Source organism: Phascolarctos cinereus, unplaced genomic scaffold (assembly GCF_003287225.1).
Source record: "Phascolarctos cinereus isolate Bilbo 61053 unplaced genomic scaffold, phaCin_HiC Scaffold_9;HRSCAF=440, whole genome shotgun sequence".
Classification (NCBI taxonomy): Eukaryota; Metazoa; Chordata; class Mammalia; order Diprotodontia; family Phascolarctidae; genus Phascolarctos; species Phascolarctos cinereus.
The window spans coordinates 8,730,138-8,743,917 of record NW_027556402.1 but is presented as its reverse complement, the minus strand read 5'-3'; the positions used below and the strand labels follow the sequence as shown (position 1 = coordinate 8,743,917).

Genomic DNA, 13,780 nt, shown 5'->3' with positions numbered 1-13,780 from the left:
TCTGCATTGGATTGTGAGGTTTTTATGCCCTAGTACATGGTCAATTTTTGTGTATGTGCCATGTACTGCTGAGAAAAAAGTGTATTCCTTTCTATCCCCATTCAGTTTTCTCCAGAGGTCTATCATACCTAACTTTTCTAATGTTCTATTCACCTCCTTAACTTCTTTCTTGTTTATTTTGTGGTTAGATTTATCTAGTGCAGAGAGGGGGAGGTTCAGGTCCCCCACTAGTATAGTTTTGCTGTCTATTTCTTCCTGTAACTCCCTGAACTTCTCCTCTAAGAATTTGGATGCTATACCATTTGGTGCATATATGTTTAGTAATGATATTACTTCATTGTCTAGGATGTAGTTTCCTTCCTTATCTCTTTTGATTAGATCTATTTTTGCTTTTGCTTTGTCTGAGATCAGGATTGCTACCCCTGCTTTTTTTACTTCAGCTGAACATAATATATTCTGCTCCAGCCTTTTACCTTTACCCTGTATGTGTCACTCTTTTTCAAATGTGTTTCCTGTAAACAACATATTGTAGGATTATGGTTTTTCCATTCTGCAATCCTTTCTTTTTATGGGAGAGTTCATCCCATTCACATTCACAGTTATGATTACTATCTGTGTCTTTTTCTCCATCCTTTCCCCCCTTTATGCTTTTCTTTCTCCTTTTCCTTTCCCCACTAGTGTTTTGCTTTTGACCACTGCCTCCTTCAGTCCCTCCTCCCTTTATTATCCCTTTCCCTTTTCTTCCCCTTTACTTACTGCTTCTTCCCTCCCTTCTTCCCCCTCCCTTTTCTTTCCCCTTTTCCCTCCTACTGCCTATAGGGCAAGTTAGATTTCTATACCTAACTGATTATATTATGCCCTTCTTGAGCCAAATCTGATGAGAGTAAGGTTCAAACAATGCTCCTCCCTTCTTTCCCTCTGCTGTAATAGGATTTTGTGTCTTTTCCTGTAATGTAATTTACCCTTGTCTGCCTCCTCCTTTCTCAGTACATTTTCTAAGATCAGATCCACTTATTTGGATCCATTTAACCCACTTGATTAGATTTTTTTTATTATCATCAAAGTCAACTAATATCCACCCCTTTATGTATACTCCTTTAACATGGTGTAATAACAATACAGTTCTCAAGGTTGCAAGTCTCATTCCCTTGTAGGGGTTTAAACAGTCCCTTATTAACAACATATTGTATCTTCTGTCCCATTTACCTTTTTATGTCTTCTTGAGTCTGTACTTGAAGATCAAATTTTTTGTTGAGCTCTGGTCTTTTTATCAGGAAAGTTTGGAAGTCTCCTATTTATTGAATATCCATCTCTCTCCCTTGAAAAATGATGCTCATTTTTGCTGGGTAGTTGATCCTTGGCTGCATTCCAAGCTCCTTTGCCTTAGGAATATCATGTTCCATGCCCTGGTCTTTTAATGTAGAAGCTGCAAGGTCCTGTGTAATCCTGACTGTGGTTCCATGATATTTAAATTGTTTCTTTCTGGCTGCTTGCAGCACCTTCTCTTTCATCTGGTAATTTTGGAATTTTGCTATTATATTCCTTGGCATTTCAATTTGGGATCTCTTTCAGGTGGTGATCGGTGGATTCTTTCTATGGTTATTTTCCTTCTGGTTCTAGGACTTCAGGGCAGTTTTCCTTTATGATTTCCTGAAAGATACTGTCCAGGCTCTTTTTTTATCATGATTTTCAGGTAGTCCAATAATTTTTAAATTGTCTCTCCTGATCATTTTCCAGGTCAGTTGTTTTACTGATGAGGTATTTTACGTTTTTATCTATTTTTTCATTTTTTTGTTTTTTTGACTGATTCTTGCTCTCTCATAGGGTCATTAGTTTCCATTTGTCCAATTCTAGTTTTTAACAGATTGTTTTCTTCTGTTAGTTTTTGTTATATTTAGTTTTCTCAGGTACTTTTTTCCAGTTGCCAATTGTGTTTTTTAGGGACTTATATTCTTCAGTGCACTTTTTTTTTTTCCAGTTGGCCAATGGTATTTTTGAAGGACTCTTCTACCTCTCTCAGTAGACTTTTAAAATCCTTCTGGAGCCCTTCTAAGGCTTTTTGGGCTTCTGACCAGTATATATTCCCTTTTGATGTTCAGATGTGGGTTTGTTGATGTTGTCCTTTCAGAATTTCTGTCTTGATCTTCACTCTTCTCATAATATGAATCTATGGCATTTTTATTTTTACTCATGGTGTTTCTTTATTCCCTGGCCTTTAAAGAGATTGAGCTCTCCTGCTGGGGAACAGAGGGCACTGACCCAAGCTTCTTGTGTTTGGATCCTAGGTGTTGGTCACTGGCTTTGTGTGCTGGGGCCTCTTATGTTAGCAATTGGAGGCTCTAGGGTTCTGGCAGCTTACCTGGTGTTGGGCTGGAATCAGCAAGGCTGGAACTTTAGGGCAACTCTAGGTTGCTGTCTTCAGCTCCTTTCACATGAATTCTGCAGGGTGTTAATCCACCTGGGGCCCTTTGTAGTGTTGCTTCCCTTGTTTTTGCTGAGGCACTGGGGGACTTTGTTGTAGAATGCCGAGGCACCAGGATCTCCTCCTGGTGTGCTAAAGTGGAGCTTTCCAATAAGTGTCTGGGATGCCTCCTTCCCTGTTGCCCCAGGGTAAGAGGGGCTTTTCCCTTTAATCCCTCAGGCTATCTGGGCTACTGCCCTGCTGCTCCCTGTCTTTCTTCTGGTTAAGTTGTTCCACTGTTTTTTTCTGGGGTGATATTTTCTGGGCTTTCAGAGGTTGACAGGGGAGGTTGAGAGTAACTAACTTTTTACTCTTCCATATTGGCTCACGAAGTTGAAGTCCTAACCCCACATTCTGCTGTAAATGAGGAATTTTGGCCCCAATTTCATCTCATGTGGATGCCAAAGAAAATTCAATTCATCTCCTCGTTTAATATTTTCTAACTTTGTACAGGGCCAGGGGGGTTGCTTTCAAGCATGCCATTGAGGCCCAGGGGCTGCAAACACAGGAGCTGGAAGCACATAGCTGTGACAGGCAGGGATGACTCCTCTCTCCTCCCATCCTGCTTATGCCTTTGTCTGAAGATTCCAGAGATATTTGCAGATTGCAGGGGAGATCCTTGCTAGAAACAGGGGATTCAGGAGAAGGAGAGCTACAGAATGAGGTACCCATATGTAAGGGATTCAATGGAGACCCAGAAGGAAGATTTCAGATGCAGGCCTCCACAGGTCTATGCAGGCCAGGCTTCACCCAGGGCTGCTGCCAGGATTTGGAGTATTGGACTTGGGAGGCCCCATGGTGGAGTACAAGACCTGAGGTCAGGTCCTAACTCTGGATTTCATTGGGTGTGTGGCTCTGAGCACTTTACTCAGCCTCTCTGGACCTCTGTTTCTTCCTCAGTAAAATGAGAATAACATTTGCATTGCCAGTGATACTAAGGCTAATAAGAAGCCTTGAACCTATGAGCTCTTGCTTTGAACCTATGAGCTACAGAGAGAGTATTAGGGAAGGAAGAAGGCAAAGCCAAGGTTCTTATTTGGCAAGCTAAGTTATAGGATAGAAAGGCCTTGGTTTCCCAGACCCTGACCCCAGCACACACATATGTGGCTCTAAAAGGAGGTTGACCCAACAATTGTTCCTAAAGGGCAGTCTCAACATCCTTCCATGGTCCTATGTGTATTGAGTGGCTACTAGCAAAGGCCAGGGAACTCCTTCATATGAATCCATCATAAGTGTGGGGAAAATCAACATCACAAAATTTGGGAGTCCTTTGGGCCCTCAGAGGTCAGCTAGTCTAACCAGTGATGTCAAACTCAAACAGAAATTTATTGTTGTTAGTATTCAGTCCTTTTCAATCATGTACAATGCTCTGTGACCCCATTTGGGGTTTTCTTGCCAAAGACACTGGAACGCATTGCCATTTCCTTCTCCAGCTCATTTTACAGATGAGGGAACTGAGGCAAACAGGGTGAAGTGACTTGCCCAGGATCACCCAGCTAGTAAATGTCTGAGGCCAGATTTGAACACAGGAAGATGAGTCTTCCTGGCTCTGGTCCCTGCACTGTATCCATTGCACCACCTGGCTGTCCCCAAATAGGAATGGGAGCCACATATGTGTACTTAAGGATCACTGCAGTGCAGGCCACACACTGACTTAGTTTAAAATGAAATGTTATCTGCTTTATTGTATATTCAGGTCTTTGTTAAATATCTCCCACAGACACTTTAACCTGCTTCCAAAGCATTGCAGCACACTGTAGCCAGGCAGCAGGCGGTGTATCTGAGCCCTCTGGTCAAACCTACCCCTGCATGGAATCCACACTCTAACAAAGCCCACAAGGATTGGTCACTCAGTCCCTCCAAGGCCAGACCTCCTTGAGCAGCCCCTCCTGCTTATGGACACCTGTGATGGTTAAGAGGGAGATTTGGAAAGTTGGACTCTGGGGGTCACAGAGTTTGGAGATCAGGGTCAGAAAAGCAAGTGCAGTTCTATGAGAGATGTTTCAAATTTCAGTGAACTAATTATTCATCAGATATATAAAAGCAGTATTTTTGTCCTGCTCCTTGTAAGCCATGTGGGGACAGGAAGTCTCATGAGAAAAGACAAGTCCTCCATGTATAATCCTCCACAACTGGATGACCAAGGCAAGAGGAGGCTTCTGGGCTCAGAGAGGAAGACAGTTCAACTTCCTTGCTCTTTCCCTTTTTCAACCCCAGGGTCCCCAAATCATGTGTGGCCATGGGATAAGATGGCTTACAGCCCAGGGGAGATTGTCCACCCACTTATTACCACAATATCCCTGGCCTCCTTGGGAGAAGAAGATGCTCAGAGAGAGGCCTCCAACCTTCTGGGACAAAAACTATGTCCCAGCTACTCAGTGTGGTCTGAGCAGCCAATGTCCAACTGATCCAGGATCTGACATGATGTATTTGTAGTGAATGTTTTCTTTCAACTATCGCATATCAGCTAGGAGACAGTAGGACCTAAGTCTCTGCTGCTTCTACCACTTTGTGACTGTCTTCCTTAGATCAATGAATAATGGTAATGGAAACTTCCACACCAGGGATTTTAGAACAAGTGAGCAAAACTTGGATGGCCTCAGATGAGGGAAAACATGATTATAAGATGGGAGAGAAATAGAAATAATTAAAACATTCCTCTTTTTTGGAAAGAAATACTGGGACATAATGAAAGAGGGAAAGGCAAATGTTCCCAGCAGCTTGGATCATTCCAAAGGGGAAAGGAGAGTGGGGGAGGAGGGAAGTTAGAGGTGCAGAGACATCAACTGACTCTCACTACTTACAGGGTCAGGCCTCCAGGGAGACAGAGAAGGGGCAGGGGCTTCTTTCTATTTAGAAACTAGATATTCCCTCCTTCAAATCATTAATGGGAAACTTTTTCCTCACAAGGGAAGAAAACCCCATCTGGGACACTCTAAAAAGGGGACAAGGTGGTCACTCAGTGCAGTGACCATCACCAACAGAGATGGAGCCCCAGGGTCCTGGAAGGGCCCTGAGAAGAGGCCACAGAAGCCCTCAGGGGGAGCCCTGCAATGAAAGAAAAGCAGGGATACAGACACAAGGGGGGAGGAAAATGGCAACAATATAGAAAGAACTGGGACTCCCTGAAAGTCCATGCTGGGGGCTGGGGCTATGGACTAACACCCTATTTGGGCATCCAGTTCAGGAGGAGAAGCCCTGGAACAAGTCCCAATACACCACGTCCACAAGTGCACCCCAGCAGTACAAAGTCTGCACCCTCACCGGGTACCATACACAGGCCCTCCCCCAGGCTCCTTCCCCTCTTGGCCCCAGCCCTCACCTGCACTCACAGACTCAGCAGAGCAAATAAAAGATTCTCAGACATCTTCAAATTTTCTTTTATTTCCCCTTCATACGGCCAGAACATCTCCACGTTGTCATCCTGTCCCCTAAAATCCCCCACCCAAATGTGAAGCTTAGCTGAGATTGTGGAGAAAAGCTGAAGTTTCAAGAATAATAATTAGGCTGTTTTTGCAGTCAGAAAAAAGATCCCAGAGGTCAGTGTAACATCCAGTGTGAAGGAGGGCTCATTGCCAAAGCCCTCTGAGCCTCACTCTGCAGAGTGAGACAGGCAGAAAGAAAAAAGGCTGGGGAGGGAGGCCTAGAGAACAGGGTGAGGGCCTAATGATACTTCCCTGGGCTTGGCCCAGTAGAGTCCAGGGAGGATCCCAGGGGCCAATGCTGGGAAGAGAAGCCAGGGGTGCCCAGGATCAACACAGGCACTGGAGACTAGTTTTATTACTCAGGCCCATACCGGGCAATTCTCTCAAGCTGAAGAAGGAAAGAAATTCAGGGAGATCCTCCAAGTCTCCTCTGGCCTCCATCCTCTCTTCATTCTGAAGGGCCTGCCTCACCACCCATCCAGTCCTCAGTCCAACCTCTCACCCACCCTCCTCTTTGCTTGGCCCCCTTTACCCCAGCACCTCTCTCCTTCTAGGCCCCCAGAGTCTCACCTTTGGCTGTGGGGAAGACATGTGACCCCTGTGCACTGTCATTGCCTGGAGACAAAGGAGGGAAATGACCTAGTCAGGGACATACATTCCAGAACTGGGGTATGGGAAGGGAAGGGGACACCAAAGGAAGGTTGTTGGGCTAAGCCTGTCCTCTGCCTTCCCATTGCTCAGGTCCCTGATACCATGGGCTGGGCCTTTCCTTCTACCTTCCATGTCCACCCTTTAGTTACCTGCAGCAGGAACATAGTTCCCTCCTTTTCCACCTGGAAAACAAAAACATTTCCAGTGAGTAATCCAGGACAGGAGACTACACCAAGATCTCAGGAGTTCACTGGTTTGTCTTGGAGACACAACAAATTACAACTGGGTCTGCACCCCCATGCCCCACTCCATTCCAGCCTCTGGATCCAAGTGGAAGAGAGAAAAGAGGCCCCCTAAATGGACAGTTCCCCTCCTCCCAGCTAGGGGACACTCAGGCCTTCTGGCAGAAATCCCCATATTCATTTCTGATCTGAGTCTGAAGCAGATTCCCCACTAGGCTAGCCTGTTATATCCCTGCCAGGCATCCTCCAGATAAATGGTTTCTAGTTGGGGATTTGTTCATCTGGAGTCTTAGTGCCCATCTAAGAGTCCTTCAGGTGGGAAAGAGAGGACTTGGGGTAGAAAGACAAACTTTGGGGCAGGGAAAGCCAGGATCTCCATGGTGCCTGCTCCCTAAGGACCCCCTCCCAGTCCTGCCCACCTGAAGTGTTCTTCCTCCAGATCACAACTCCAGCAATGACTGCAGTGATGAAGATGAGGACAGCAATGGCCCCCACGATGACCCGGGTAGATGAGGACTCTGGCTCTGAAATGGAAAAGGGAAGTGAGAGGCCCTGAGCCCTCTGGGTCCTGAGATTGACTAATTCCTCCCACACCGCCCCCCAGTCACTCCACCTTCCTCTGGTCTTTTGGAGGTGTGGGGAATGGCCCTTTCCCAGGCCCTCCTCAGGGTCCTTACCCCACTTCAGGGTGAGGGGCTCAGGCAGTCCCTCGTGCTGAACTCGGCAGGTATATTTCCCTTCCTGGCCCGAGGTCACGTCCACACCTGCCCACTTCTGGAAGGTCCCGTCCCCAGCAGGCCTGGTCTCAATGAACTCCGTGTCCTGGAGCTGCTCCTCCCCATCCCTCAGCCAAGTCAGGGAGATGTCCTCGGGGTAGAAGTTCTGGGCTCGACACCGCAAGGCCACCTCCCCGTTGGGGCCAGTGTGGCGGGTCACTCGGACTGAGGGCGGGTCTGGAGGCAAAGGTCAGTGGCATTTCCAGGCTCTCCCTCTCCCCTCGGGGGCACAACGTCAGGTGGGGGCAGGGAGAAAACCCTGCAGTCCCGGCCCTGGAGTAAAAGGGGTGCCTGGGGGCCCGGAGCCCAGGGTTGCAGGAGAGGGAGAAGGGAGGCGGGGGCCTTGAGTGCCGCGCACACTGGGGAGAGACGGGTCAGTACCTGCCCTCTTCAGAGTCTCCTTCCCCATATCCAGGTACTTCTTCAGCCACAGCACGCACTCCTCCTGCAGATAGGCTTTCTTTCTCTCAGTGTAGCCCCTGTCCGCCTCCCACTCCAGCTTGGTGTTCACAGCCTGCGGCACCGCCGCCGTCCACGTGGAGGTCTCCCTGTCCAGAGCGATGTAGTCTTGCCCGTCGTAGGCGTACTGGTAAAACCCCCGCTTGAAGGTGAGGTCCGGTGAGACCTCGCAGCCGTACATGACCTGGATGGTGTGGACCCCTGCCCAGCCCCTAGCCCCGGGTCAGCGAGGCAGGACTCTGGCTCATCCCGTGCCCCGCCCCCACGCGGGTCCTCTAACTTCGGGAGTTCCCCCCCCCCCAGTGTCCCTGGTGGGAGCCGAAGTGACCGTGGGGAGGCTCGGCTCCGGCCCTCCCCCCACTCAGCTCCGGCCTACGTCACGCACCGCCTTCGCTCTGGTTGAAGTAGCCGCGCAGGGTCTGCAGGTACACTCGGTAAGCCTGTGTGTTCCCCCTGGCGATCCGCGTGTTCCGCTCCCAGTAGCCCGGCTCCTCCTGCTCCACCTGCTCTACCCACGCCGCCCGCGGCTCCGCCCTCTGATTCGCGCTGGCACTGTCGAAGCGCCCGCCCTGCTGATCGTCCACGTAGCCCACGGCGAGAAACCGCGGCTCCGCGAGCTCGGGCGAGGTCATGGCGATGTAGTAATACCTCAGGGAATGAGAGCCTGGACATGGGGACCCGGGCCGGGGTCAGGGATCAGGGAGGTGATCGCGTAGACCTGGCCCCGGCAGGGCCTGTCTGCCACGAAGACAGAGGTGTGGCCCTTGATCCCGTGCGGACTTCGGGGCGTGAGCTCGGACTCCTAACCCAGGGTATCCCGACCCCTCCGCCCCCGACGCTGATGGTGCACCGCGCCAGGAGGTAATAATTCTCGACATTTAGCGCTTTGAGATCAGCAAAATTCCTTCTCTGACAACAATCCAGGGAAGTTCTAGTTTCCGTTCAGCTGGATCTAGCCCCGCTCTCCCCTCTGGTCCCGGTCCCGGGTCTCTCACACTCCTCACCCCGAGCCCCAGCTTGCGTTCTCACCTGCCCCGGGCCTCAACCCCCCACCCTCCCCCCAAACCTCAGTGAAGATCTTTAACAAGGGTGCTCCTGGTTCTCTGTCCTAGGCCTTGGATGGGGGGTGGGGGGTGGCTCGAGGACAGCTCTGCTGCTTAACGGCCCAGGACGGTCGCACCCATTCTCCCTCTTGCCTATGCTTCCTCAGCGCCCCCGGTCCTCACCCCGCCCCCAAACTAAGGGACCGACTCCAACACCTCCTCCTGCCAAAGCCCAGCTAGAGGACTGGTCCCCGAGTCACACACACACACACACACACACACACACACACACACACACACGCGCGCGCGCGCGCGCGCGCGCGCGGGCGCTTATTTCTCGCTTCTTCCTTTCACCACCACCTTGACTTCTTCCCCTGACATTAAGGAGCTGGTGCCCTGCAAGCTCACCCTGGGCTGGTGTCGGAGGAGCTTCCTGTAGCCAAAGCCCATCCCACCCACACCTCGACCCCGGGATGCTGTGCCCAGTCTTCACGCCGCCGGTTAATACTATTCTCTACTTACCTGCCCAGGTCTCGGGCAGGGCCAGGGTCCCCAACAAAAACAAAGAGCACAGATAACGCTCCATGGTGCATAGAGAGAACTGAGACCAATCTGCCCTCGGTTTATACAGGGGCGAATCCCTAACTTGTGGTTGGCTTCGCAGAGCCTCTACCAGCCAATAGCAAACGAAAGACTAGAAACGTCATTGGTGACTGGGCAGAATGAGCCCTCACAGGTTAGGAAATAAAAACCGAGACTGACTCGGAGGAAATCCCCAGTGTTATTCCCAGAACAGCCTCGGAATCTTTGGAGCGCCCTAGTCTCCCTCCCTCCCATCATCACTCCAGGAACACCCGGCTCTTGTGCTCCCAGCTTGAACCAGAGAAAGAGAAGATCTCAGCCCTTAACTCTCCTCTGCTGGCCTTCCAACCCAGAGCCCTCCTCAGCGTGACCCTTTCCTCTCCTTAGAAGTGAGGAAGACAATGTCCCTTGCCTAAATTGAAGGTGTCTGAGGAGTGAAGAAATCTGCAGACTGACTGGTGTAGGGCTGTGTTGCCACCTCCGTTTTAATGACCTCCATCCCAGCTGTGCCTCAGGCAAGTCTTGTAACCTTCCCAGGCTGTGTAGATGAGCAGGCAAGGGATCCTAGAGTAATGACTGAATTAGAGTCCAATAAATGGAATTTGGAATCAGAGTAGAAGACTTTGTCTCACCAAAAAAGGGGCAGTGAGGTCCCCCAGTGGTTAGAGCTCAGGGCCTGGAGTCAGGAAGACCTGAGTTCCAATCCAGGCCTCACACATTTACTAGCTGTGTGACCCTGGGCAAGTCACTTAACCCTGTTTACCTCAATTTCCTCATCAGAAGAATGAGCTGGAGAAGGAAATGGCAAACCACTCCAATTTCTTTGATAAGAAACAAGGTCACAGAGTCACATACAATTCCATAAAAATAAAAGGAAAGAGCTTAATAAAAGAGGGAGGAGTACTATTTCAGCACAAGGTTGGCTCTGAACTGCCTGAAATATGAAGGTGTGAATCCCCAGTAACCTTTTTTTCCCCCCAGAAACGAGGAACCTGGGCACATTTGGTGGGATTTTCCCTCTTTCTTGCCTCATTACCCCATCTAGGAAACTATTACACTCCAAATTTTAAAGAGAGTATAAAGTTACCCTTGTCAAGGATCTTAGAGATAATCTCCTTCATTTCACAGAGCAGGAAATTAAGGCCAACAATGTTGAGAGATTTTCCCAAGCTCATGAAGATAGGAAGTAGCAAAATTGAGATTTGTACCTCCATTCTATCATTGCAAACTCATTCATCTTTCCCCAAGCCCAGGCTGGTTTAGAGATCCTGATCAAAGTCCTGAATGAGCCTCCTCTGGTGAAGGACACCTGAACCCTTCAAAGCATGTTGGAGTTAGCACTGTGTGGAAAGGCAAGGAAGAGCTGAGTAATTCTGTTTATCATTTTCTGCTACCAGACCCTTCAGATCAAGTCCTCTCCCATCTTTCTTCTTTTGATCTCAATGGAGCCGAAAAAAATTATCCTAAAAGCCTCAACCCTTGTCATTTCCCACTGTGCTTCCCTTCTCCACAGCACAGCTGTCTGATACACTGCTTTTATAGGGAAAATGTAGACAAGTCTTGAGGTTTTTCCATCCTTTCAGTGACATCTCCCCTGTTAAAGGCTTGGATGCAGCCTCCTCAGCCCTTCTCTCCCTAGCTGCTAACACTGTCTTCTCTCACAATCTTTCATGTTCTCGTCCCCTGCCCTAGACTCCTCTAAGCAGTAGTTCTACAAGACCCTGACTTGGTGAGGCCCCAGCTGGAGGATTATGTTGAGTTTGGGCCACCACATTTTAGAAAAGGTGTGGACAGTGTGTCCAGAGGAACGTATCCAGATGAGAAGGACCAGAATAGTGAGGGGACAAGAGAACTTGGTATGGAGGACTAGGTGAAGGAATTGGGAGAGGAGAAGATACTGAGGGGAGAAGATAGTTGTCTTCAAGTATTTGAAGGATTGTTTGGGTGAATCCAAGAGGGCACAAGTAGGACCTGAGTGAATATTGCAGACAGGCTCATTTCACCTAGGGATTAGGTCTGTGTAGAAGTGCAGTGGTGCTTCCCCCTCCTTGGATGGAGGTCCTCATGCAGGGACTCAGTGACCACATGGTTAATATATAAAAGGGGTTGTTGTTCAGATGGGAGCTGGAGTAGATACCTAAGGTACCTGGGAACTCTAAGTCTCTGATTCTGAGTTATCAGCCTCAACCATCAGCATCCATGCCTGCAAGTGAAAAAGCCATTTTCTCTCCTCAGTCATTCCAATAGGAGAAGGAGAGAGAAGGAGAAAATACCTAGGACCCAAAGCCTATATATTCCTCTTGTTTAATATGAGTTTTAATATAGTGTTGTCTGCAAGTTTTGGGGCACAAGGGTAGGGTGGAATGCTGTTACCTTAGCTGTGTAACCAGAGGGATTCAGGAAGCCATTCTAGGTATTGTAGCCCCTGGGCCCTAGAGATGGTGCTGCCCGAAAGAAAGCACTAGGAATCAGAGTCCAGCAAGTGCTGAGAGAGAGGGAAGGGGAGAGGGAGAGACAGAGAGAGGGAAGGACACAGAGACAGACTCAGAGTGACAGAAGCAGGGGAGAAAGGGAGGGAGGGAGACACACAGAGACAGGTGGGGGAGAGATGAACACAGGCAGAGAGAGAGATGGAAAGAGACAAGTAGAGGGAGGGACAGAGAGAGATGAGAGAGATAGGGAGATAGGGAGAGAGATAAGGAGGAAAGGAAAGGGAGAGCCAAAGCCTTCTGACATGGAGTGAAACAGCTGGAAAACAGCTGCCTAAGGATGGAAGCCTGGGCTAGTCGTTGATTTGGCTGTAAGGAAAAAGACGGCAGGGACAGAGTGAAAAGGCAACCTAAAAGAGGCATCTGAGATGAGAGAAAGTGCTCTGCCAACCGCCAGCAGTTCAGGATTGGCAGGAAAGGCTACTCTCTGACGCCACCTACAGGGTTTAGGGGAGGAAAGGACCAGGCTCATGTGTTAAGAATTCTAGACTGTGCAGAAAAGAAAAAGACCAATGTTGGTGGGCTGCAGGGAGACAGGCCCCTTGGTGGCCTTTGGGTGAGGCTGCGAATTCGTGCAGTCATCATTGGAAGCAGTTTGGGACTGTGCCTCCAAAGTGATTCTATTGTGCGTGATGTCCTTTTACCCAGCAGGACGATATCTAGGTCTTTACCCCAAAGTGATCAAAGAAAATGGAAGAGGTTTAGCAAATATATAGATCTCTCTCTCTCTCTCTCTCTCTCTCTCTCTCTCTCTCTCTCTCTCTTTTCTGTCTCTCTCTTTATATATATATACATATATATGTATGTATATAAACATATATACATATGTATATACTTACATACATACAGATTTTAATTATATATATATATATATATATATATATATAATATATATATATATATATATATAATATATAAACACCTTTTTTTTTTTTGTAATGGCAAAGAACTGGAAACTGAAGCAGCACACGCCTGTTTCATGCTGCCTAAATGAATTTTGGTCTGATTGATGATGAGAGAGATGGTTTCAGAGAAACCAGGGAAGAATAGATACAGAGCGAAATAAGCAGAACCAGAACAATTTCTACAAGAACAACGTTGTAAAAATGAACAATTTTGAAGTCCTTAAAAACTGTGATAAACACAAGGACCAGCCTTGATTCCAGAGGACCAATGATGGAGAATACTACCCACCTCAAATGACTGACTACATCTTCAGAATGAGACACATCTTTGGACATCTCCAATGTGGGAAATTGTTTGTGCTTGACTTGTGTCTGTTTATTACAAAGGCTTTGGTTTTTTTTCATGTGCAGGAGAGGGTTGAGTGAGGGGTGGCGGGAGGAAGAAAAAACAAATTCTTGATAATAAAATAAGTTGTATTTTAAAATTTTAATTAAAAAGGTAATTGAAATATAATTTAATTTTTAAAAGACAAAATCTATCACTAATTAAGAAAGGGGTTACAAGGACTGGTGTACCATGGCCTTTTGAGGTACAGGAATCTGAGAATGTATAAGAGAGAGACTCTGGGAGGATTTATGTGGCTGATTAGGCTATATTATTGTCAGAGCTTTCTGAGAAAAAGAGATACATAGAGCTCAAGAGCACTGAAGACCTCCACCTTGAGAGAGAGAAACACATGATATCTT

General features: G+C 48.1%; 1 protein-coding gene and 1 long non-coding RNA gene across 12 annotated transcripts; one reads left to right on the top strand and one right to left on the bottom strand.

Annotated features, from left to right (window-relative positions):
• Positions 1 to 5,825: 5,825 nt before the first annotated feature.
• Positions 5,826 to 9,693, bottom strand: LOC110223021 (class I histocompatibility antigen, Gogo-OKO alpha chain-like). 11 transcript variants are annotated; one of them, XM_078148400.1, is made up of 8 exons: positions 9,580 to 9,693; positions 8,400 to 8,678; positions 7,937 to 8,215; positions 7,393 to 7,732; positions 7,199 to 7,303; positions 6,687 to 6,719; positions 6,457 to 6,501; positions 5,826 to 5,892 (listed from the first exon to the last, which is right to left on the bottom strand). In XM_078148400.1, the coding sequence occupies exons 1-7, from the start codon at positions 9,641 to 9,643 to the stop codon at positions 6,495 to 6,497; spliced, it is 1,107 nt and encodes a 368-aa protein (XP_078004526.1). In that variant the 5' UTR covers positions 9,644 to 9,693; the 3' UTR covers positions 5,826 to 5,892; positions 6,457 to 6,494. The 11 variants fall into 11 exon arrangements, with proteins under 11 accessions (XP_078004526.1, XP_078004525.1, XP_020864008.1 ...); XM_078148399.1 differs by having other exon boundaries at positions 5,826 to 6,274; positions 9,580 to 9,692; XM_021008349.2 differs by having other exon boundaries at positions 5,826 to 6,274; positions 7,457 to 7,732; positions 9,580 to 9,690.
• On the top strand, positions 8,787 to 13,547 carry LOC144455281 (uncharacterized). Its single transcript, XR_013484006.1, has 2 exons — positions 8,787 to 8,875; positions 13,076 to 13,547. It is a non-coding gene; the product is annotated as an uncharacterized LOC144455281 (long non-coding RNA).
• Positions 13,548 to 13,780: the final 233 nt, after the last annotated feature.